The sequence below is a fragment of the Chlamydotis macqueenii genome, chromosome 4 (genome assembly GCF_036417535.1).
Source record: "Chlamydotis macqueenii isolate bChlMac1 chromosome 4, bChlMac1.mat, whole genome shotgun sequence".
In the NCBI taxonomy this organism is placed as follows: domain Eukaryota; kingdom Metazoa; phylum Chordata; class Aves; order Otidiformes; family Otididae; genus Chlamydotis; species Chlamydotis macqueenii.
In genome coordinates, this window is record NC_141559.1 from 18538091 (window position 1) to 18561591 (window position 23501).

General features: G+C 47.7%; 2 protein-coding genes across 2 annotated transcripts in view; one reads left to right on the forward strand and one right to left on the reverse strand.

The window, feature by feature from the left end:
- Positions 1-23346, reverse strand: DMP1 (dentin matrix acidic phosphoprotein 1). The gene is made up of 5 exons (XM_086747180.1): positions 23288-23346; positions 2295-2368; positions 2135-2182; positions 1447-1701; positions 1-1299 (listed from the first exon to the last, which is right to left on the reverse strand). Exons 2-5 carry the CDS (start codon positions 2346-2348, stop codon positions 1-3), a joined length of 1656 nt encoding a protein of 551 aa, XP_086603306.1. The 5' UTR covers positions 2349-2368; positions 23288-23346.
- Positions 22723-23501, forward strand: part of SPARCL1 (SPARC like 1) — a 16645-nt gene continuing 15866 nt past the window's right edge. Inside the window, exon 1 of the mRNA XM_010123767.2 lies at positions 22723-22845. The gene's annotated coding sequence lies outside the window, so the exon portion shown is untranslated. The remainder of the gene's footprint in view (positions 22846-23501) is intronic.

Consider the following 23501-nt stretch of genomic DNA (forward strand, 5'->3'; position numbering starts at 1 on the left):
TCAGTACCCATCCTGGCAGTCATTGTCATCATAGTCAGCAGCGGGCTTGTGGCGGTAGGCACCCGGCCGCCGCTTGTGACTCCTGCTCTCCAGGCTCTGCGGTGAGCTGTTGTCCCCACGGCTGCTGGACTCGCGAGTGGAATCCTCCTGGGAGCGGCTCTCATCATCATCATCATCATCCTCCTGGGACTCGCTGTTGTTGCTCTCCATGGATCTGCTGTCCTCACCTGCATCATCCTCTTGGCTGCCATCATCCTCTGGGGATGCACTCTGGCTCTCGGCTGATGTGCTCGGCACGTCCCCATCGGGATCAGAGTCATTCTCATCCTCCTTTGATTCCTCCATGGTGTCCTCCGTGGACTGGCTCTGGTCGCCATCATCTTCCCCAGACTTGCTCTGGTCACCCTCGTCTTCCCCAGACTCACTGTCGGGCATGGATGGTGCACTCCTGTCCTCGGCAGACTCCCGGTCCTCCTGCCCTTCCTGGGACTGGCTGCCACTGCGCTCGCTCGACGTGCCCACCACCTCCTGGGAGATGTCCTCCGGGGACTCCCCTGGCTCATCGTCCGACTGGTCAGAGTTGCTGCTTTCACTCTCCGTAGAGCGGCTGTCCTCTCCGTCCTCGTCCTCCCCGGAGCGGCTGGCACTGTTTTCCTCTGACTGGCTGGTGACAGGCTCTTCTGACTGACTGTTGTCCTCCGTGGATGGGCTGTCTTCTTCCGAGTTGGTGTCTCTCACCTCTGGGGACCTGCTGTCACCCTCCTCCCAACGGTGGGAGCCAGCCCCTCGGCCACTCTCCCGGCTGCTCCCCAGGGCGCGTAGGCCAGCACGGCGTCCCTTGTAGCTGCTGCCTGGGTCATCAAAGACAGAGGGGTCATCGCCCTGCATGGCTTCATCCTCAAAGTCATAGCCCTCCTCCTCCTCGCTGCTGCTGCTGCGCCCTCCCCGCCTGTAGGTCCGCTGGTACCAGCTGCCGAGGTAGTTCCTGTACCGCCGGTGGTCCGCCCCGATGCTCTCACTGCTGCTGCTGCTGCTACTGTCACCATGTCCTCTGCCAGCCCCAGCGTCCCCATGGCCAGAGTCACGGCCAGAGTCACGGCCATCCTCGCCTGCCCCATCGGCACCAGCCACATAAGTAGGACCTTCGCTGCCCTCCTCCTCCCTGTTCTCGTCAAAGGTGTCATCCCCGCTGTCATCCTCCTCATCCAGGTGCCCGCCAGCATAGGAGGGAAGCCCATTGTCTCCAGTGCTGTGGTGCTCTCCGTTGTCACCGTCATCAGCATCGCGTGCATCCTCCTCCTATGGTGGTGATAAATGCAAAGGTTTGCAGGTCACAGACACTATGGGTGCTGCTTGCCGCGCAGGACAAGCGCTACCATGACTGACATCAGATATGGAGCTCAGCACACTCTGCTGGCAGAGCAAAACCTCTTTCTGCTCACTTACCAGGAAACCAAGGCCATTCCCATCCTGGACATTCATGTCCTCATGGTCCACGTGATTCTGGTGCTGAGCCTCCCAAGCTCTGCCTCCCTTGTCTTGGCTGCCGAGCTTGCCCAGGTCCTGACCCACAGCGTTCCCACCCGCCAGGTCCCCAGCAAGGGCATTGTCCCCCCTCTCCGCACTGGCAGGAGGGTGTCTGCCATCTCCACCATCCAGGAGGTCACCCAGCGCATTGATGTCATCTTCATTTGCTGTGTCCTGGAAGGAAAACATGACATGGTGCTTTCATTAATTAAATGCCACTGTACATTTACTGCAGGACAACATATTGCTCCTAAGCCATTTTTAGGAGCCACTGAAGCCTTTTTTATTGCTTGTCCCTCAGCCCTTCAGTTGTTTTTGTGATGCAAGACAAAAGAAGCCACCAACAAGAGAGCAACTCAGAAAAGCCCAAACACAGAAACTCCCTTTTTCAGGACCAATGCAGCGCAACGTGTAAGGTGAATTGGGAACATGCACAGGGAGGCAAGGCAAAATGAGATGAAAGCAACCCAGCTTGAAAAGACTGAGTAGATGAGCAAAGCTCAAGGACCCCCAGAAGCAGCAGCTCTTCCCCCAAGTGCCTGGTCTGAGAACACCTGCCTAGGGCAAGCAGAGGCCACTGGCGGGACTGGGGCACCCTCCGGCTTACCTCCTGCTGGGCGCTGCGGCGGGGGCGGGCGGGCTCATGGCTGGGCACCTAAGCACATCCAGGAGACATCTGATCAGCAACAGGCAGTCAAGCAGCACGCCTTGTGTGGGCGAAACCACCAGGGTTTGGGGTTTGAGTACCTGTGCAGCGGGGTACTTACGGGATGAGCGCAGGCTACGGCCCAGAGGAGCAGCACCAGGAATGCAGCCCTCATGTTGGTTCTGGTCCCTGCAGCTGCAACAGGGAGCAAAGTATTTGCATGTGCCCCACAAAGCCCTTCTGATCGACATAGCCTTGCCATCCTGGCATGTGATGCCCAGCCTGGCACGTCATCACATAAGCCAAGGATTTGTCCTCATGCCACCTCCTGTGCAGGGACTCCACTTCAGTTTGAGATTTTAAATGCCTGCCTGTGTTCTTGCAGACTTTTTGTCTGAGCATCATTAAAGAGTGGGAAAGGTCCTCTGAATTCCCTTTTCCCATTATGATATCACCCACCACCCAACCGAGCTCGGCAGCCACAATGGGAACTGTCATGGGGGACGGGAAGGGCTGCAAGACCGTGGGCTGCAGAGCTGCACCTCCCACCTGGCATGGTCACCGACAGCTTCGTCAACCTCCTGCCATCCCAAAGCAAGGCACCCCAGTAGGATCATCTTGTGGAGAGTCATATCCCCAGTGACCTCTGGATCAGCCTGGCATCCTAAGGAAAACCATCTCAGGAGTGGCAACCCTCTAGCAACTCCAGTGGTAGCCACTGCAGAAAGCCACAGCAACACCTCAACTGGGGCAGGAGCAATGCCATCGGCTCTGTGGGCAGCAGCAGCACTCCTGCCTGGGCAGGCAGGTAAAGCACCAGGGGGCTTTCCTCCAGCTGTCTTCTTGCTTTCCAAGTCCCTTAAGTAGGCAGCCGAGCACCACATCCCCACGGGGCGCACTTACTGCGCTGTGCATCACTGTGCTCTCAAAATGCACTGGAGCAAAGAGCCACGCTCCTGATTTCTTCCCTTATGAAGCAGCACCTACATCCCAGCTTACAAGTCTCTCCTGCTTTCAACCAAACCTCACAAGCAAATCTAGAACCTCTCTCCCCAAATGTTGCCGTTTTCACTCATGGCAATGCCAAAGCAACCCGAAGAAACTGAAACCTTTACCTCGAGGCGTGGTGCAAGCCAGTGTCTCCTCCAGTGCTTGGGACGGGGCAAGCTGTCTGCCTGCAGTGGGATGTCTCAGGCTGTGTGCCCCAGTGTGGCCGTGCGGGCATTTAACCGCTGGCCAGTGCCGGCCCCAGGCGAGGGGCAGCCAATGGCACCGGCGGGCAGAGCTCCTGCACGCGGAGGTGTCACCGGGAACTGGCCTCCCACGCTTCCTCCGGCCTCCGTCAGGACGCCGGCCCTAAAAAAGCTCCTTGTGGTTGCAGGATGACGAGACGGGCTGGCAGTTAATGACCGACTGCACCAGCCTTGTGTTTTGACTGTTAAATTTATTCCCTTCACACACTTCCCGCTATGACACACACAAACAACAACAGCATCGCCCACACGAAGCACTGGACCCCATCCCAGGGAGGGCGTCCTCTTAACATGTGCATTTGGGAGTGGCGTTTGCCCCCTGCTATGGTCCAGGGTGCCGAAACCCACGTGGGATCTGCGAGGACTCAGCCTTCCCCTGTGCCTCGGGGCAGGAGCACAAAACCATGCGGCGAGGAGAGGACATGGCTGTTTTCCTGCCCACCACATGGACTCATGCAGAAAGGAAATACTGAATGGTCCCCCCTGTACAGAGGGGCCACAGCACCACCAGGGCTTCTTCCAGCTGCCAGCCAGGGGATAAAACCTCTGCTGTGGAAAACACAAGCAGCAACACGTGCATGTGTGTATGGACGTGAATATGCATGGGCACATATATGCAATTTATATATATTAATACATATACATGCACCACATATACTCTAGGGTTTCTTGGTGCAGCGTGGGTATCTACTCCAAACAAAATAGCCCACCGGCAGCACAGCTAGCCTCTGCTCACTCACAGGTAATGCAAGAAGGAGTTTGCAAACCTCCACGTGCGCACACACACACACGCCTTGACACGTTGCAACTGCACCTCTCTGCCCACGTGGTTTAGGACAGGACCAGCCATACACCCGGTGTGGTCCTTTCCTCCTGCCCCTTGCCCTGCCCCAGGCCAGGAGGAAGGAAGACTACTTCCTTGCCTATATTTGGCCATTCCTAAATCCTCTATGCCCACAACACCCCCTCTTTACTAATAAAAACATGCCGCAAGTGCCAATAGGTTGCTTTGAAGTGGTGAACGCATCCCTGCTCTGCAAGCTGGTGTCTCCCCATGACCGAGCCGCAGATGATGGGCACAGCCACGGGGTGAGTGGGCCAGGAGTAGGGTGCCTACGGGTGTTTTATTGCAGGGGAAGCGTAAATGATGGCATTCATGCTCCGCGAGGAGTGTTTGCACGTACACCCCAGCTGGGAGGAGGTGTTTCTGCTGCCCTGAGTAGAAGAAAGAGGCCTTCAGATGGTGACCGGAGGATGCAGGCCTGTGCCAGGGAGCTGTTGGTGAAGGTTTACAGAGATTCATAGGATATGCCAGCGCCATGACTTAAGGACACTTGAGCAGGGTCAGGATTGAGCCAGGGCTCTGTAAACTGCAGTTTATCTGAATTTGCCTGGGATATATCATCTACAGCAATAGCACCCAGAAAGCAACCCCCATGCTGCAACCTCACCGTGGCTCATATCTGTCAGAAACCAGACATGTCACTCTGCTTAATTTTGTCCTACAAAATCTCCTGCCTTTTTCCCCCATCGTTACCAGCCAAGGGACCACATGGGTCTGCCCCGCATGGGTTGTGCAAGGACCACGCAGATGCCAAGTGTGAAGAGCATCTTTTTTTTCTCCTTCCTCCTCCCTACCGTGCAGGGAGGCCTCGGTGCCACCCTGGCCCCACTGCTCTCCCTGCAGCCCCTCACCCTCGAGATGGGCACCATCACACCGCTCACTCTCACGCATGCACCTTCGGCAGAGGTTTTCCCTCTTGTTCTCTACCCAACCCCTGCCGCAGATACCATGGGATGTATTTTCCTCTCGACCTGTGACAAAATTATACCCCTGTCCCCAGTTAGATATGATTTCACGTTGACGATCTTTTTCAGGCACCTCCAACAATTACCATGGCTGTTTTTTTTTTTTTTACATCAAACCTGCATTTAACTCAGCCCCCAAAGACCTGGTGCTGCCTTACGTCCAAGCCCCGCAGTGTGAGAAAGGGATAAGCACCGAGCTCTGCATACCCAGCCTTTTTATAAACAGGTCACTTGCTGCCCCGCCAGCCCCTGAGGTCACCTCCCTCCTCTCGTGAGGCCCCAAAACACCCATGGCACCAGTGCACCCAACAGCACTCCCTGCCAAGACCCTGACCTGACCCCGATCCCCCGCAACCTCCACTAGCCCTGAGTCGAAAGCCCAAGGTCTTTCCCCCAGATCTCTTCCAGAGAGCATCCCACAGCATCAGCCAGGCTGCCTAGGCAGCTCTGCCTTTGTTTTGCCAGGAAAGAAAACCCCAGCTGACAGATCTTACAAGAAGTCTTTAAAGAAAAATCAATAATATTTAGGATTATTGTTGTTACACCAGAGGTGAGAAACGGACTTGGGGTGGGGGAAGTAGCTGTTTGACCAGCATTTTAAATGCCACTGTGTTTCCTGAAGTCCCGTTAGAAAGCACATCTTCCTCTCCTGAGATGCTCGGTCCCCAGCAATGGCTGGGATGGGAACCAGTGGCGCAAAGGAGATGGGGAAACCTGGCCAGGCTAAAGCTGGGACCCTCAGGGTACCGGGGAGGAGGTGGGTGGGTCAGGCACGAGAGGACTGGGAGGGCTGGTAAAAAGATGCAGGAACATCACTTTTCTTTTTGACAAGTTGGACCGTGTGGTGTTCATGAAGACAGAAAAAAGATTTGGGCGCAGACAGCAGGAGGGATTAGAGATGCCAAAATCAAGACATAAGTTGGCACTGCAGAGAGCAAGCTGATGGTGGAGGCACATAACAGCTGCTCTCCTCTGCCAACTGAGACATATCAGCATCAAAAACTCAAGAAATTCCTATTAAAAAAGAAAAAAACAAAAACGGTCATGATTCCCTCTTTTTTGTCAGTCCAAGGTAGTTTCATAATATTTACATTGCTAGTGCGCTTCTCTCCTGACTATACCTTTGGGTTTTGACAGCAGCCTCAAAAGGAAAAGGACCGATGAATGAACTAGAGCAGGAGAGACCAGGATGAGAGTAGGGCTCAAGGCACACATCCTTGGCCCTTTTCCAAACACTCAACACCAACTCCTGCCTTATGCTCGGATCCAAATTCCTTCACTGAGCACGTACTGGTGACAGGCGCTAAAATGCAGTGCTGCATTTTCAGTTTAGAACAGGCCAGAAAAACCTGATCTCCTGAACATTTGTTTCCCCAGTATGTGCTGCGTTAGCACCAGGAATCACCCAGCACCCAATCCCAAGGGATTCCTTCCCACACTGCTCCTCTGAAAAAGGGTGCTCAACCTTGCAAACCAGCCAGGTTCCCATGTCACTGCCTGCTTTGCAGGTGGACAGAACACAACCAGTGGCTGTGGGTGCAGAGGGAAGAAGCAGCCTGGCTTTAGCTCCTCTGCAGCTGCACGGGAACTGAAAAGGCATCGTGCCTCTTCTCTGAAGCCTGAGCAAATATTCCCTGTGTTTAACAGCAGTAATGTGACACATGATGCAGTATCTAATGATACCATTTCAGGTTTTTGAAGAACAGCATCGATAGTTCAACGCTTCCCAGCAGCAAGCCTCAAAGTTATAAATGCTGTGATATACGGCAGATGGAAGTTACCATTGTGTTTTTTCGCAGCATGGAGGTGTGCACAAGTTTGGTTTATGCTAAGCCTTTAAAATTTGCTATTTCTCCTTACTGGAAAAAAACAAACCATAGGAGCCTTAGTCTTGGAGCCCTGAATTACAGACACACACAGCGCCCTCCCAAAAGATAGACCCCTGCACAAAACCAACACCCCTCTCCCCCTGCCACCCGTCATGACGGGTGTAGGATTGTAAACCCACCCTTAGGTGCCTACCATGGAGTTTCCTTTACATCCAGAGAAAAACAAGTATTTTTAAGGCACCAATCATTTGCCTTATTTCAGGTGCCTATTTCAGGCTGAAATGCATCGCAGGCTGCTTGAAGTCTCTGTGACACTGCTGGTGGAGGAAGGTGACCAGTGTGCCGATCTTGTTCTACCAACAAGATGCACCACAATCTTTCCCAACACACTTGCAAGGCAAGTTCCTGAAACCCCTCTCCCCACCTCCCACGCCAGCCCCACAATCGCTCCACTTCTATTTCCAGCATTTTTCTACCACCTTCCTCTGAGCAGCTGGCTCCAGGTTCTTTGCAAATGTTTTCCCTCAGAAGAAAATGCCACGCAGAGAGGCACTTGTCAAAAATATACCTGTGTGGCCGCCCCCATCTCTCCTGGAGATTGCAGGCAGATGGGCTAGGCAGTGAGGAAAAAGTGTAAAAAAAAGGTAAAAATGTTTAAAAAATAAAGTTACTTTTTCTTACTGCAAGACAGCAGGCTGAACATGAGCCAGCAGTGTGCCCAGATGGCCAAGGAGGCCAACAGCATCCTGGCTTGTATCAGGAACAGTGTGGTCAGCGGGAGCAGGGAAGTGATCATCTCCCTGTATTCAGCACTGGCCACAACTGGAATACTGTGTTCAGTTTTGGGCCCCTCAGTACAAGAAGGTCGCCGAGTTGCTGGAGCACATCCAGAGAAGAGCAACGAAGCTGGTGAGGGGTCTAGAAAACAATTCTTATGAGGAACAGCTGAGGGAACTGGGGTTGTTTAGTCTGGAGAAGAGGAGGCTGAGGGGGAACCTTATCCCTCTCTACAACTACCTGAAAGGAGGTTGTAGGGAGGTGGGTGTCGGTCTCTTCTCCCACGTAACTAATGATAGAACAAGAGGAAATGGCCTCAAGTTGTGCCATGGAAGGTTTAGATTGGATATTAGGAAAGAATTTTTTACTGAAATAGTGGTCAGCCACTGGAACAGGCTGCCCAAGGAAGTGGTGGAGTCACCTTACCTGGAGGTGTTAAAAAAATGTGTAGATGTGGCACTTCAGGACATGGTTTAGTGGACATGGTGGTGTTAGGTTGATGGTTGGACTTGATGATCTTGGAGGTCTTTTCCAGCCTTAAAGATTCTATGATTCTATGTGCTTGCATAACAGGTCCCAGCTCCATTAGTTTTACAGGTCCCAAAAGCACTACTTGTGAATAACTGGGTATGCTCCTATTGCCAGCTGCTGGTTTTTGGGCACTCTCAGCCATCACGCAGAAAAAAGCCCCTTACTGAATGCCTGCAGTAGCCAGGAAGCAAGGGCTGCTCAGCCCCTTGCACCTACGTTTTTGAGAACAGGCTTCCTCCGCAGCCCCCATGCCTCCTCACCACCATCTCCACACACACAGCTCCAGCCTCTTTTGGGCAGGGGAGCCACAAAACCAGCGCATCACCTTCACCATCTGTTTGGATGAAGGGTCACAGGTGTTCTGCACTACTTCGCAGTTTGTGCTTCTGCTTGTTGCAGGAACAAAATGCACGGAGCAATAATTGGTATTTGCATCATGCCCACTGCACCTGGAAGTTGTGGCTGAGCAGGTATCTCCTGCCGTGTCTGCCAGATGTGTGTGACCAGATTCTCAGGTCCTATAAACCCACATTCATCAGCCAGCTTGGCTGACTTCACTAATTTGAGGCCATGACTTCATCAGCTGTAACCCAGGTGCCTGGTATCTGTCTGGCCACTGCCAGATCCAACACGTCTTCCCTCGCTGCCCTCTGTCAAAGTAAGGGCAGGGACAGATGGCCAGCTCTGCCCCACATCAGGGTCCAGTCTTGACACTGATGGCACGGGCACCAGGCAGCTCCAGTGCAGCTGGGCTGCCGATAGCTCAGAATTTCATCTGAGCTAAAATTTCCTGAAATTTCATCTCGAGTACCATACCTTCTACAATTATTCCTTGCTCAGAAGTCAGACCTTTTGAAGGCGGGAGCAATAAGTATTTGTCGATCACAAGCTGGAAATGGAAAGGTAACTGCCTTAACTCAAAAAGCCCTCTCCAGCCATCTCCCTGTGCTTGCCCCGCCTCCAACTGGAATTGCAGAGATCAGTGCCAGACACTGGCAAAGCAGTGTGATGTCAGTGCTCTCAGGAAATGAAATACAGGTCCAGCTTTGCCCTTGCATGAGCTGGCCGCTTGGGGTGACCCACTCCAAGTTGCAGGTTTAAAAATACAGCCAGTTGCACTATGCATGTCTACAAACGTTTCATACTACCCTGATTTCTTGTTCGGGGGAAAAAACCATAAGGGGGAAACGACTGATGTGAATGATTGTCGGGGCAATCCCAGGCAGAAATACAGAGAAATTCTTTAGCAGGGCCTCTTGTAATAGGACAAGGGGTAATGGTTTTAAAATAGAGGGAGGTAGATTTGGACTAGATATAAGGAAGGAATTTTTTTACAGTGAGGGTGGTGGAACACTGGCACAGAGAGGTGGTGGATGCCCCATCCCTGGAAACATTCAAGGCCAGGTTGGATGAGGCTCTGAGCAACCTGATCCGGTTGGAGATGTCCCTGCTCCTTGCTCGGGGGTTGGACTGGATGACCTTCAACAGTCCCTTCCAACCCAAACTATTCTATGATTCTATGGTACAAAACAGGGACTGCATGGATATGCAAACGGGTGATGCGGAGCCACAGGCTGCCTGTAGCAGGCAGAGAGTTCAGGACAGGGCTGGCAGCTCAAGGGATGAAGACATCTGTACAGAGAAGCCAGACCCTTCTCCTGGAGGGCGGTCTGTGCTCCTCTGGTTCCTGTACTGTCATTATGATTCACTTGGTCTAAATTTATCGCTACTCGGTGTAGCTGGACAGGAAGCATTACCACAGCATTACCACAGCATTACCCACCTGGGAGCCTGGAAAAGCTGGATAGATGCCGTCAACATAGCCCTGAGCAAGAGACCAGCAGCAATTTGGTTCATACCTCCAAAGGACAGAAGCCAGTTTTCAAAAGCTTGTGGTGCTTTCTCCACTATGAGCTTCTTCCTGCGGAGATGCTGAGCAACTGTGAGCTGAAGCAGCCCAGCTTTCAGCGAGCTGCCTGGGCACACAGAGCAAGGGGAGCTGTTGTCACAGCTCCATGTGAGAACAATGGAGAAAGACAGTCCCCATCACTGACCAACCCTGCGAGCGGAAAGCCTGCTCCATAGTTAAAGCACTATCTGTCATGACAAGATATGCACGTTTCTTGGAGATGCGGCCTGTGCCAGGCCCTGTCGGAAAGAAGGTTACCTGATCCTCAGTCTGGCTTGGGATGATAAATTATACCTCCAAGTTTGTCCAGTTTGCAATGAGCTAAATCCCTGACATGCTTCAGCTGAGATGTTCTCCCCTAATGCTGACAACATGCCTTTCCTTTGCCTTACTCTTTTTTTTTGTTTTTTTTTAACTTCAAAATATTAATGACATTAACAAAACCAAAGAACCCAGAGAAGTCTCAACAAATACCTGCACAGAAAATAGCAGGACAGAAGATACTAAATTTGTGGGACAGCAGAAGAACTCTCCAGCAATCAAGGTGGCCTATTTCTTTATGTGCCAGTTTCCTCCTGTGCTTATAATGTAATTAGAACCTCATTGTTCAAAACCCAACCCAAACCCAACTGTAGGACGACATCACGCAGTTTCCCTTTGAGCTGAGCTCACTCAGCACAGTACCTGTACCACTTGCAGCCGAACTGCCCATCCCCCGGCAGGAAAGGAAGTCAAAGCTTGCAGGAAAAGATGCTCAGAGCTGAAGAGCCAGGAGGACAGAAACACCAAATTTGCCTGCTTCCTCAGAGTATGAAGGAGGGAGAAGGAGGAGGAATCCAGATCTGTCCTTGCTTACCTACAAACAGCCGAGGCAGGCATGAAACCTACAGCTTCGCAAGAGCTAAGGAGCTCCATTGCTGCCCTTCCTCCCTCACCAGGCAGACAGGCACAGTGTTTCTCCTATTTGATTCATCAGAAACAGCCTAATTTCCAATGCCAAAATGCTTCATAGAACCACTTTGAGTACATTACTATCTGAAGGCATTTCACAGCTGTTTTGGCAAATCCTCTACACTCAGTTGATGATCCAAGTCTTTATTAACTGTTACTACATGACTTCTGTAGCCACATCTTTCATAACAATATTCCATATTATATAAGGGTCTATATAATAAACGTCCTGTAGAAGTTATTTTACATTGTATAGGAATCTACATGCTTATGTTAAACTGCTTTCAGCAAGAAACAAGTATTAAATCCAATGAGATGTTTCTTGGTTTTCCTTACTTCCTAAGAAAGCGTATAAATTCTGGGGTTCGGAGCAGGGGGGATCCAGTGTTTTGCACGTCAGAGGGACAAAGGGAAAACTGGAATGATTAACTGGAAATACTTTTCCTGAAAACCACACGAGAAACCTGTGCGAGGGCTCGATGAGCAGCCAAAGCACTGTCGTGCACTTCCCAGGGAGGCTGTGCGCAGCACGCTGCCAGCACACTCAAAGGAACATCACCCAGCACTTGTCAGCAGCCATGTGGGATTCTGAGACGAGAATCTGCATTGCTGCCCCACGCTCATGCAGACTGCAAGAGGAGTTGAGTCTTACTGCTTTTAAGACCTAGGTTCAGAAGATTTCTATTTATTCACCTCAGGAATCACTTTACCTGATTCAGATCTCAGTTGTAGGGCTGGATCAACGGTTTCTCCTCAATGACAGGACAACTTTAACACTCTTCCTTGTTTGATCTACTCATGAACAAAGCTTCACCCCCACCCCCCCCATGCCGTAGTTCTTTGTAATTCTCTTCCCATCAACCTAAATGAGCACACTGGAAGTGACGGACTGAAATCTTACCCAACGGATTAATTCTGCTGGACAAGGGTATTCACACTCTGTTAAACTTCCAGCTGAACTCAATGGTACACCTCAAAGGCGTTACGTACGTGTGACTGCGTGTGCTAATCACAGCCTTTTTGACTTGGGCTGTTTCCTCTTAGCTATTCCTGCTGGAAACCCCTCTTGTCACACAATGCTTGTTCTGCATGCTGAATGCACACAAGAATACTGCACAGGAGATAAGACAAGCAGAAATCTTTAAAAAAAAAAAGTCTTGTAAGAAATGAATAGTGGATAAGCAATTACCGTCACGCACAGAATCCACAGTTTTGCATAACCAGTCACAAACAAAAAGATGTGCAGACGTTTGATACCCAAGCAGGGAAGACTGGTGCAAACGCAGGCAATGTGCTGGCTGGGGAAGCAGGGTTATGAACAGCTGCGTGTTCCTAACCTGTGCTTTTGGCTGCTGCAGTCTCACAGCTGGAGCAGGTACACAAGACTCCCCTGTAATTTTTATTTATTTAATTTTTTTTTTTAAGTATCTTCAAGGTCGAGTCACTGACAAAAGTTTTCCTGTGGGTTTCTAGTATTTGTGCCTCTTGAAACGTCTGCAAGCTCTGGCACTGCCTGCCTTCTCAAGTCACGTATGCTAACTGTAAAGTGCTTGTGCTGCTGGAGCAGCCCCGCTCTGCCCAGATGTAATTACATGGTATATTTCGCGGCTTTCTATAAGGAAGTGGCATTGACACCTCTGTCTTCCGCCAGGCCCCTCTCCAGAAGCAGCCCAAATGGGAATGCCAAGCCATGAAAGGACTTCCTCTGTCTGCCCAGCCGGAGGAGGAGGATGCCTGGAAGCATCACCTCCAGCTTATACGCCCAGGCTTCCTCTGCCTTCAGCAGGCTCCAGACACTCCTTGCTGAAGAAATCAGGCCTGAATCTCAAAAAGTGATCCATCTCATCTGTAATCCTCTCAGCACTGTGGGCTTAAGTGCTTCACCACCCAGCCCACGTTCAAATATTGCCCATGCCCACAGCTGTCCTCTCTTTATATGACCAATGTACTCCAGCTCCAGCAGGTAAGCTCAAATCATTTGGAATGGAATCATCATTTCGATTGCCTCCAATGCATGGTCGCACAACTGAAAAATAAATGGAATAAAGGGAGGTTTTGGTTTTATTCCCTCCCTTTTTTTTTTTCTTTTAACAAAACCAAAACACAAAGAAGTTAAAACCAAAACCCAAAATAAAGTTCATATGAGCTGGCCAGGCATTGACGCAAATGATGCACTTGAACAGGCATCATCCAAAACCACTCACCTTAGTGGACTTCTCAAGAAAACTCTTTCTGCTGAGCTGGCATGGGCTGGGGACCGACAACAGCCAGGCTTGCTCTGTCTGAGCTTTTCCGGACCTGCCTGCAGTGTGTGTTGTACCAGCTTCGGCTGTGATGGCCGGGTCTGTAGCTGACCAGGTGTTTATGGCCACATCTCCACCATGGTGATGCAGTACAGGGAAATACTGCCATGATGGAGGCATGGGGTGCAGCACAGAGCGGCAAAGGGGTGGGAGGTGAGGGACGGGCACGCGCTGGGCACTGCTGACCCTTCAGGTAGGCACAGAGCAGTGAAGCTCAGGCATGGAGCTTATCGCTTTAGGGGTAAAAAAGAAAGTAGCAAATGTATAGTATTATTGAGAATTTTACATGTAGAAATTTTCTAAATTATTCCTCTTTCTTTCCTTTTCTGTAACTATTAGATCCAGACTAATAACGATGAGGATCCAGAGATTTTAATTATACCATTGACACGTTCTTGGCTTTATATAAGCTGTGCTTCGTCTTAGCCCTCTCACAAGATGTTGTGTGTAAGTGTTCGGAAACGGGCATGAGCTCAATGAGCTCATCGTGATGCGACAGCTGTGGAGATCTTGTTCTATGATGGTGGTGCTAATGAAAGGCTGGGGTTTTTTCAGGCTGTGGACCTCAGGAGCTGAGTTTCTGAGGGATGGCAGGTGACAGTCACAGCGAGGCACCTCCGCACGGTGCTCTGTTTGCTCATGTTTTGGGTCCTGCTTTCCTTTGAGCACAGGGAGACAGGCACCTGTCCCCGTGCAGGAAGAAGGTGCAGCATCCTCCTTCTTCCCACCACCTCACCCCATACTGAAACTATAATTTGATTCCTCTCCGCACAGCTATTTTGGGATTTTCAGCACTGAAATTAGCATAACTCATTCAGACGGGAAGTCATTGCTACAGCACTAGAGAAGGGTACTTGGAAATGAATTTTGATTAAAAGAAAGACATCTAAAACCCTTTCAATAAAAGGTTCCAAAACAGACATATTAAAAAGGCATATCAAAAGAATGCTCTTCTCTATTATCCTTATTTCATTTAGGCAAAAGGCAATGGAAACACTTTTACAACAATACTGTATAATTGACCAAGAAGTTTCTGCAATGGCAAGGAAATTATCAAAGTTCTTCAAATAAAAGTAAATAAAAAGAAAATGAAATAAATAGAAATCAAAGTTTTACTGTGTGAGAGACATCTTGAATGACCAGAGCAAACACAACAATCTGGAGTTGTCCACAAAGCCTTCGCTCAAAAAATCGTCTAGGACCCATACAAAAGAGATGAGATTCACTAAAGCTCCTCCTACCAAGGCATCACTTGTCCCACAACTGCCTGCCTGTGATGCCCATGCTGGCAACAAGTGCCCAACAGTGTTGCAGCTGGCACGTCCCAGGAGCAACGGTGAGTGTGCCAGCTTCCACGCATCTATCATGGGCTGATGTTGGCTGGCAGAAGAGGAGGTTTAGGAGGTTTCCCTTGTGCAGGGGCACATCTGCTGCATCCTGGACTTACTGCTGTGCTGGCAGGCAACTCAAGCATCCTTGTGCTTGCTGTCGAGCATCTCGCTCTGGTCAGGCAGTTGCAGCTGCTTAGAGATGGAGCAAGGAACTGAGGACCAGTCAGACACACATCTTAAAGCAGCTCAACTACATCAAGCCTTCACTAACCCCATACCTTTGCCTAATGGGGAAATGACCACTCAGACAACCTGTGAAATGTAAATGCCTTCTGCGTTTCTGGTGCTGCAGGAGCTAGAGATGATGGACACCTTATGGCAAAGGCGTTTGTCTCTTCTCAGTCACAGAAGGTCACTATCACCTCGTGAAAAGCAAGCTGCCTCTCATTCCGTTCCCAGCTCATCCCATCTCATCGCCTCCTTGCTCTGCTTTCCCCAGTACAAATCCAGTGACCTGAGCTACCCCAGAGAGGCATCAGGATTGCAATGAAAACCACCAGCCACTGTAACACTGATACTGCCTGAGTCTGCAAGATATTTATCTCCTCTCAGCGTCCTCTTCCCCTTCATGTTTAGTTAATTTTGTTTTTAAATAAACATCTCTTCAAATACCTTTGCCACCAGAAAAATAAATTGTGTTGGGCGTGGACTGCCTTCCAAAACTGCTCCCATCAGGTAATTCGCAAGTGGTATTTTTAAACCCATCGCTTACCCGCCCACCCACAGACACTTCTTCATCTTGCGAGAGGCTGTAACCAGCAAGACATCACATGTGCAGATGGCAGATTTGATAGGAGCCTGACCTTCAACACACACACCTCAGTACTTATTTCTGTTTGAGGAAGAGGCAATTGCAGAAAGTCAAGGATGCACGCAGCAAGGGAAAAACCCAAGGGAAGGGAGGAGCAGTCACCCAGGGCAGAATCTGAGGGCACAGTGCTGCTGGGGATACCAAAACCCTCCTGTGCCCTGCAAACTCCTGAGAAGGGCTGCCAGCTCCAGGGCGATGCCTCGCTGCTCTCAGCTAGGTGAAAAAAAACCTGGAGAGCTGCCATCCCGGAGCTCCCAGCAGCAAGGGAAGCTCCTCGAAATGCTGCCTTGGAGTCAGGGTAAAGAGGGGCCCAGGAGCAGGACAGGGCTTGTTTAGCTATAAAAAATGACACTTAGTTTTTGCCGAGTCTCGAGCAAGAGGGAGCCAGCATCGGAGCTGAAATAAGCCACTTACAGGCTGTGTGGAATATGAGCAGCAGAACCACAACAGGAGATCTTGATACTTCAGGCTAAGGCCATGCTGTTCCTGAATCAAAACCAAACAGATTAAGTGCAATGTTGCACAATTTTTCTATCTTCGTTTGGACAAAGGCTTTGCTGCTTGTCATCACCAAAGATCACAGCACTTATTAAATAAAAAAAAACTTGACAAACTCCTTTGTGAGTCTTGGCGTGCTTTTTACATCAACTTCCTCATCACAAGCAGATACAGCTTTTTTCCTCCACTTAAATTTGTTTATTGGTGTTCCCAGATGGCTTTGGAGCTGCTTCACACGGCAGTCGGGTTCAATACTGAATGAAATGGCACCCATCCCTAACACGAAACGTGTTTCACCCCCCACCCCAAGACTTAAATCCACCTACACAGGCAGTCTTAAGGCAAGTACTCAGTGGAACATCAGCAACGAGGCAGATGAGCCACAACAACATCCCTTGCTATTCGGACAGCAGTCTCTGCTGCGTAACTGGCTGCTTCTGCATTACGCTTGCCCCAAAAGCCTCTAACTGCACAGTGTGTCTGAAACAATTAAGGGAAATAACTGCCAACTCCTGAGCTACGCTTGGAGAGTTCACAATTTGTGCAATGTGAGTGGTTTCAGCAGAATTGCCCTTGAACTACCCACGCTGGCCTCGGACTCTGTCTCTCATTATTAAAGCAAATGCACACTTGAATAATAACAAGACAAAGCCCATCTCTGCATCCCTGAACTACAGAAGAGTTCAGGTACAGACAAGATCCTTTCCATTTAGTGCCACGTCTACCTGGTGCTGGTTTAGGGACCCTTCCTGTTCTTTTTTTAATTCTTCTTTTAAAGAATTTGGTCAACAAAAACGTTTTGAACAATATAGACCATTAGCTGAGTCTGTCTGGCTGAAGGGCAAAAATAGCTATCCCTCAGTCTGAGCTTTAAAATAGCTCCTCCCCAACGGGAGTCAAATGTTCCCCGGCAGGGAGAGGTGTTTATTTCTCTCCCTCTTTTTTAAACATTTAATTTCAGCTTGTGTAGGCAATGTGGTCAAACATGACACAACGCAGTGCAGCAGCTCACAGGAGACAGGACGAGAGTCTCTAATACACCAACTGCATCACGGCTTGAAAGATGAGAGCCCGATTTAGCAGCAGCATACGGGCAGAGCCTCAACCCGTTTTGGAGTCGGTTCCCACGCGTTACAAGCGCAGCTCGTGTCCATGCATTCAGGCAACAAGAGTCCTGACTGGCACTCCTCCTGTTCTCAGGTATCATGAAATCATACACAGAAATATATTCAGTGCATCACTTAATAAAGATTGATAAAGAAATAAAGAAGGGTGGTATTTTAAAAAAGCCATATATGGTTTTGACAAATAAAGATTCCCATAGGAGCAGCTCTTTGCCCCATGCAGAGAGATAACAATACAGTGAACAGATCAGCGTCCCCATTGAACAGAAACTGCTCGTGAGACCTGAGGATTGCTGCGGGACTGGGAAACACCATGTAGAAAAAAATCAAGAAATTACAATCTGCAAGTGGACAGAACTCCTCCAATACAGAATAAAACATTGATGATGGGGGCTCCTGGACTAGCACGTAAGATAAAATGTGAAACCATGTAGTCTGTATGGCTCTTGAACCTGTTTTTAGACACAGAGCTGGCCAGTTAACAGGCTAAAAAGAACACATCAGAGGACTTTTAACTTAGTCTCTCTGTGATTTTTAAAAATCTTTTTAATGATATGCCACATTTTGTTGAGATTTTTCTCTGAAAAACCTCTTAAGAGATAACTCAGTCTGAAAATATTGATCATTAGCTCATATTAATTTATCATTATTCTCCATCTTATGAGATGCCTGTTAATCCTGGAAGGACTCAGAACATTGCTCATCTCTAATTGAGAAGGGCAGCTTTTAGAGGCAAAAATGCTGTGCTGAAATTTAATTTTTCAGAGTATAAAAATTTCTGTCCAAATTCAGTCCAAGGAGCTTTCAGAAGCCTGTCGAGTTTTCTTTCTTTTGAGGTAAAATAGAAGGCAGGAGTAATGTACTAATATAACTTAGTCCAGAGGATGTAAGATATATGTGTCTATATGGACACATATATATTATAGGAACCCTATAAGTAATTTATTTTCAGTAGCTAAATTAATTTAGAAAGCAGTATGTGCAAAAATACTTGAGCAAACTTCCCTGTCAGAGTATCTATTGTAAGACACCCAAATAGCCACAACTGGCCATACACCGACGTATCTACATATTCTCCTGCCTCCTCAAGGATAAGGCAGAGAAAACCCTCCCAGTATTCCCCTGGAGCACCACAACTAAAGTGAGGTTGAACGGAGCTGGTCAAGGCACTGCCTCCTTCCTTTCCCCAGCACTGTCTTCCAACCAGTCTTTCTACCTGGCTAACTCGCAAGAAAACTAGACTCCCCATGAAATGCCTCTATGGTCCACACCAGCCCAAGCAATTGTTTCCAACAGGAAAGGACAAGCAGGACTTGCCAACATTTCCAGTGGGAGCTGCTACAGGCTGTGGTCTTTCAAGAGTCTAAACTATTTATATCGGTACCCTAAATGAAGGCCATTTTGCAGGCTCATTATAGTCTTTAGGTGCACCATTTGGTAAGGATGTTATAGAGACTTTCCTTAATTTCCTGATCAGCTGTTAATTAATAACCAATAGGCAACCAGAGATAACCATGGAGCCCTATCAACACTGTCTGGCAGACCATGCTCTGCAACAACCTGGGAAACCGCAGCACAGGCACATCAGCGCCACGTGATCCGCCCTGGCTATGATCAGACTCAAACTGCTTTCATGTCTGTCTGGGTTTTTGTGGTGTTTTGGGGTTTTTTTCCCCCTCTCTGTAAAAAGATAAAAAGCAGGGACAGATAAGCTAGGTATGATATTATGGATACAATTGCCAGCGTATGTGCACAGTTTCTTTACATAGTCTAAAATCTCCACTTGAAATCCAATTTGCTTACATGTTTTCAGTTCAAGGTAAAGCATATTTGATGGAAAAGTCAAACGTTATTTGTGAACCAGAAGTAGCACCAAGGTTAAAACGCACTTTACATTTAAAAACACTATAAATTGCACCCTCCTACCTGGTGTGGAAGTGGATGGCTCAACACCACTCTCTTGTGGGCAGAGATCTGAAGGTCTGTGGCTGTACCGAGTGTGCAGATGTGCAGACAGCTCCAATAAAAACAAACTTGTCTTTTCAGTCTAACTCCATCTCCCTCACTGTCAGTCGTACCCACAGACCTTTTCTGCCAGGGAAAACAATGCAAGACAGGCAGATTAATAAATGTAAGGTAAACTGCTCTGAGCTTTTCCTCTTCTTCCTTTGTTTCAAGCGTCTGTTTAGCAGCTGTCACACAGAGACAGGGATAAATAGATTTTTTTTCACCTCCTCTTACTGATTTGTCTTTTCTTCTGTGTTTAATTTTTCTTTATTGTTTGCTGCATATTCTCCCTTTCATTTTTCTCTATGTGTAGGTTTTCTCCTTCCAACAGCCATACTCCTCCTCACTGCAAGTTAGACTTATTGAAGACCAGCATGTCATATTCACTAGTAAGCACTCATTTTGCCCAAAAATACTCTTGAGAACTGCACATAGCCAGTTTTCCCATGCTCCTGCTGGATAACACATGACTTCACCGTAACACTGTAGGCTGCAATTAAAGAGCCAAAGTCTAAAATGAAACCATGCATTTTGTTAGGTACATCAAAAATTGCACAGAACAGCAGGCCACCAAAACGCTTCAATCACAGTGACACATATTCGTAGAATCATAGAATCTTTAACCTAACCTAACCATCAACCTAACACCACAGTGTCCACTAAACCATTTCCTGAAAAGCAGATTTTCTCAAGCACATGTTGATGGAAGCTGTCACATTCACTCCTATCTAATAGCCCTGTGTAAATCAGGTGATTTGGGGAATATCTGAACTTAATTACTTTATTCAGGGTTTAGTCCAAAGTCTCCTGAAATGAGAAAGCATCTCTCCACTGGCACGGCTACTGAGATGTGGCTCACATTTTCATATCCAGCACACAGGCTACAAGCACAGCACTGAAACAGAAATGGAAACCAGAGCAAAGATCAAGCCAGGATATCAGGACCTCTGCGGTAATACTGGTATTAAATGAATTCATGCCCTTCTATTGTTGAGCCAGAACTGATGCAGTCATATACTTCACAAAAAGGTCATCTAACTGTCAAACACACTAGTGCCTAAGTCCTTCCTCCTGAGTGAAATAGAGATGAGGATGGGATATAATTATTCTGTTTCCAAATGAAATCATCTATTGAGTCACAACAAAAATTTCTAGGTTTAAGTTTACCAGCACAGTTACTAGTTAGTTTCCCCTCCACCCCCATACTTTATCACGATGGTATAGCACCTCTTTCTGGTGAGAGAACTACTAATCCATCAGTGAAAGGGTTTCCAAAAATTACACTACCTGGCACAGTGGGACTGGCTACAGACTTCCCCACCAATACTGATGGTGCTGAGACAAGCTCAAGTGGCCTGATGACACTCAGAAAACAACCAGAGATCTTTTTTCAGCCAAAGCATTTTGCCATCAAACACAAAACCAGAAATTTTGATTTAATGAAACATTTCACAGCTATATAACAGCTTTGATAAACAATATATAATCCTTCAACATCCTCAAAACCAAAACATTTCCTCCCCCACCACTCCCTAAGTCTCAAGAAAGTTGTTTAAACACAGAAACAGGCAAAGATTAGAAATCACAGCCGCGTTTTCCAATAATAACCTCCAAATCCCTAAAAGTTCCCCTTCAAATCCCCTTCAAGTTCCTGCACAGTTCTTTGCAGTTCATCACTTTTTTGTGAATTAACAATTTCAAGGCCATGTTAATAGCCATTACCTGAAAGTCTTATGAAAAAAAGAGCTGCATACTTAGCTAGTGTAAGATTAGCATTGGCATATTTGTCCTCATTTCTGGGGAGCTACCTGAATATCTTTCTTCTATTAGCAGAGGATCTGTCCATACCTGGAATATTTAAAAATCACAAAAAAACACTTATCTTTGATCCTCCAATAAAGCTAATCTGATAGTACAAAGAGGGATGCTCACAGCATCTTTCAAAACAGCGAAGTTTTGAAAAGATAAAACCAATTATCTTTTAGTAATGCACAACTAAAGAAAAAAACAAACACAGGAAGTTCTGAAATGTCACTGCTTGTTTCAGACGCTGACTGGCTGACAGACCAGCAGAATTTCAACTCCAATAGGCATGAATTAGTTTCCAGGCAAAGAAGCAGAGATAAAAGGGGAAGGGATTTAAAGAATTTCTCATGGGGCTTTGTCAAAGTTTTATTTTCCGCTTGGTCTACAGAGGGACGGCTCAGCTGCAATTCAGCCTCTCTTTTTTTTTTTTTTAATTAACAATAAACTTCACAGTTGGCCACATAAAACATGGTAAATTTCTGTATATTTCTCATTGTATCTTGTCTAATCACCTTCATAATGTCTATTACGTTTTGGGATGAACAGAATAGATGCTAACAAAACTGTAATCTTAAAAAAAAAGTTAAAACATTATCTAAAATGACTTCATTTTCAGCATTTGTATTACAATTCTTACCATTCATACACTTTATTTCCTTTTACTTTGAGCTCTCTTCCAATTATGTCCCCACAATACGCAAAGAGTCCTCGCTAGTAAGGCGTGAGATGGGCAGAATGGGAGATCGGAGGCCTGATCTGCTGACTTTACCGCACACACCACTGGAAGTGCCTCTGTTCTTACACCGGTGCATCCGCTCCACTATTTCTGATCTGAGAACCTCCGAGGAGGTAATTCAGTTCAGGGAGTGCATTTTATGGAATAATGAAATGGAAAGAACAAAAGAGAAAGATTAAGCTCATTAATTCTGAGTTATCACAAAACCGAAAGCCACAAACCATCTGTTGCAGGCAGGCGCCACTTGTAGAGATTTTCACACTTCCACCAGCTTGCTCTCTGCCGTTGCTATCAAAGACACAACGCAGCCATGGCAACAGCTTCAAAATAGCTAACTCCTAAGAGTGACACAAGACTCTCCAACTGATCCTATTTTTAAAATTTTTAATTTAGAGCTTTGCTCTTAACTTCTCTACCTTTCATCCTTTTTGCAGGCTTGCACATGCCACGTACAGTATACTGAAACAACATTGAAAAGCCTAGCTTTACTTTCCCCAGGCCCACAACGCGACTATCTGAGCTGATCTCTTAGTTCCGCTCTTCTGGGGCCAGCCAATGCGGGAGAAACTATTGCACCCACTCCCTTTGGCTCCCCTCCCCGCAAAAGACTAAATATGTCCTTCCCACGCAATGGCTGAGCTCCACTGGCCCGGAGCCTGTGAACACTGAATGGTCCTTCTGACTCAATTAATTCAGCAGAATTACACTAGCTCTTTACCCCCCGCCTCATCCCGTGGAAGCCTAGGAGATCGTTTCCTTACTTTTACCAAGACCCATAGAGTATCGTCTTCCTTCACTGAAGCTCACAGCAAAACACACTTGCTGAGACAGTCCGTACCAGGCACCAAAACATATCACAGAAAAAGCAGCAAGATTTTGTAAGGATTTCTGGTTCATCAGTGACTAACCAAGAAGGAGCACCTCTTCTACTGCTATGGTACTGTTTCTACTTTATTTTTAATTAAAACCTTATAATACCTTGTATCTAACCCTCTACAAATTTTTTTCACTTACTGTGAAATAGCTGAAGCTGTCGTAGAGTGTTGTTTGTTTTGAGGATAAACCATTTCAGATGGTTATGGCTGGAACAGAAAGAAATGTTCTTTAGATGAGAAAGCACTGTCTAGTTATTGCGTTGGGGTAGATGACCCTGATCTTACTGCTGGGACCATTATTTTCCCTGTGATCTCGCAAAACAATAAAGCACTATGCAACGGCCAACAAGAATCAAGCAAAATACACGCCTCTTGCAGAAGCACACAATCCTCCAGTCGAAAGCCGTGGTGCGACCCAGTTTCCTAATAATTATCACAATAATCTCCTGTAATACCAGTTCTGAACCTCAACCCAACAGAAAAGGCCACAAAAAGCAAGTTCACCTTTCTCTTTTTCTATAGCAGAGCGGAGAGATAGAAACTGTGGCTCATCATGGAGGAACTTTTCACAAAGGTGTTGGTAGAAACTGGTAAAAACCTGTAGGAAACAGGGCATCTATGAAGGAAATGCAGATTATGGGAAATGACAAAAACCACCAATTCATATCAAATATAGAAAATAATTCTGGCTACTAAAATGGTCTCATTCTGACCCTTC

Excerpts from the sequence above, each read along its gene's own strand:
- DMP1 (XM_086747180.1), bottom strand. The coding sequence starts at position 2,348 with ATGAGGGCTGCATTCCTGGTGCTGCTCCTCTGGGCCGTAGCCTGCGCT. Across the intron at positions 2,183-2,294 it reads CCGTAGCCTGCGCTCATCCC|GTGCCCAGCCATGAGCCCGC; the intron begins GTAAGTACCCCG and ends GGATGTGCTTAG. Across the intron at positions 1,300-1,446 it reads GGAATGGCCTTGGTTTCCTG|GAGGAGGATGCACGCGATGC; the intron begins GTAAGTGAGCAG and ends TCACCACCATAG.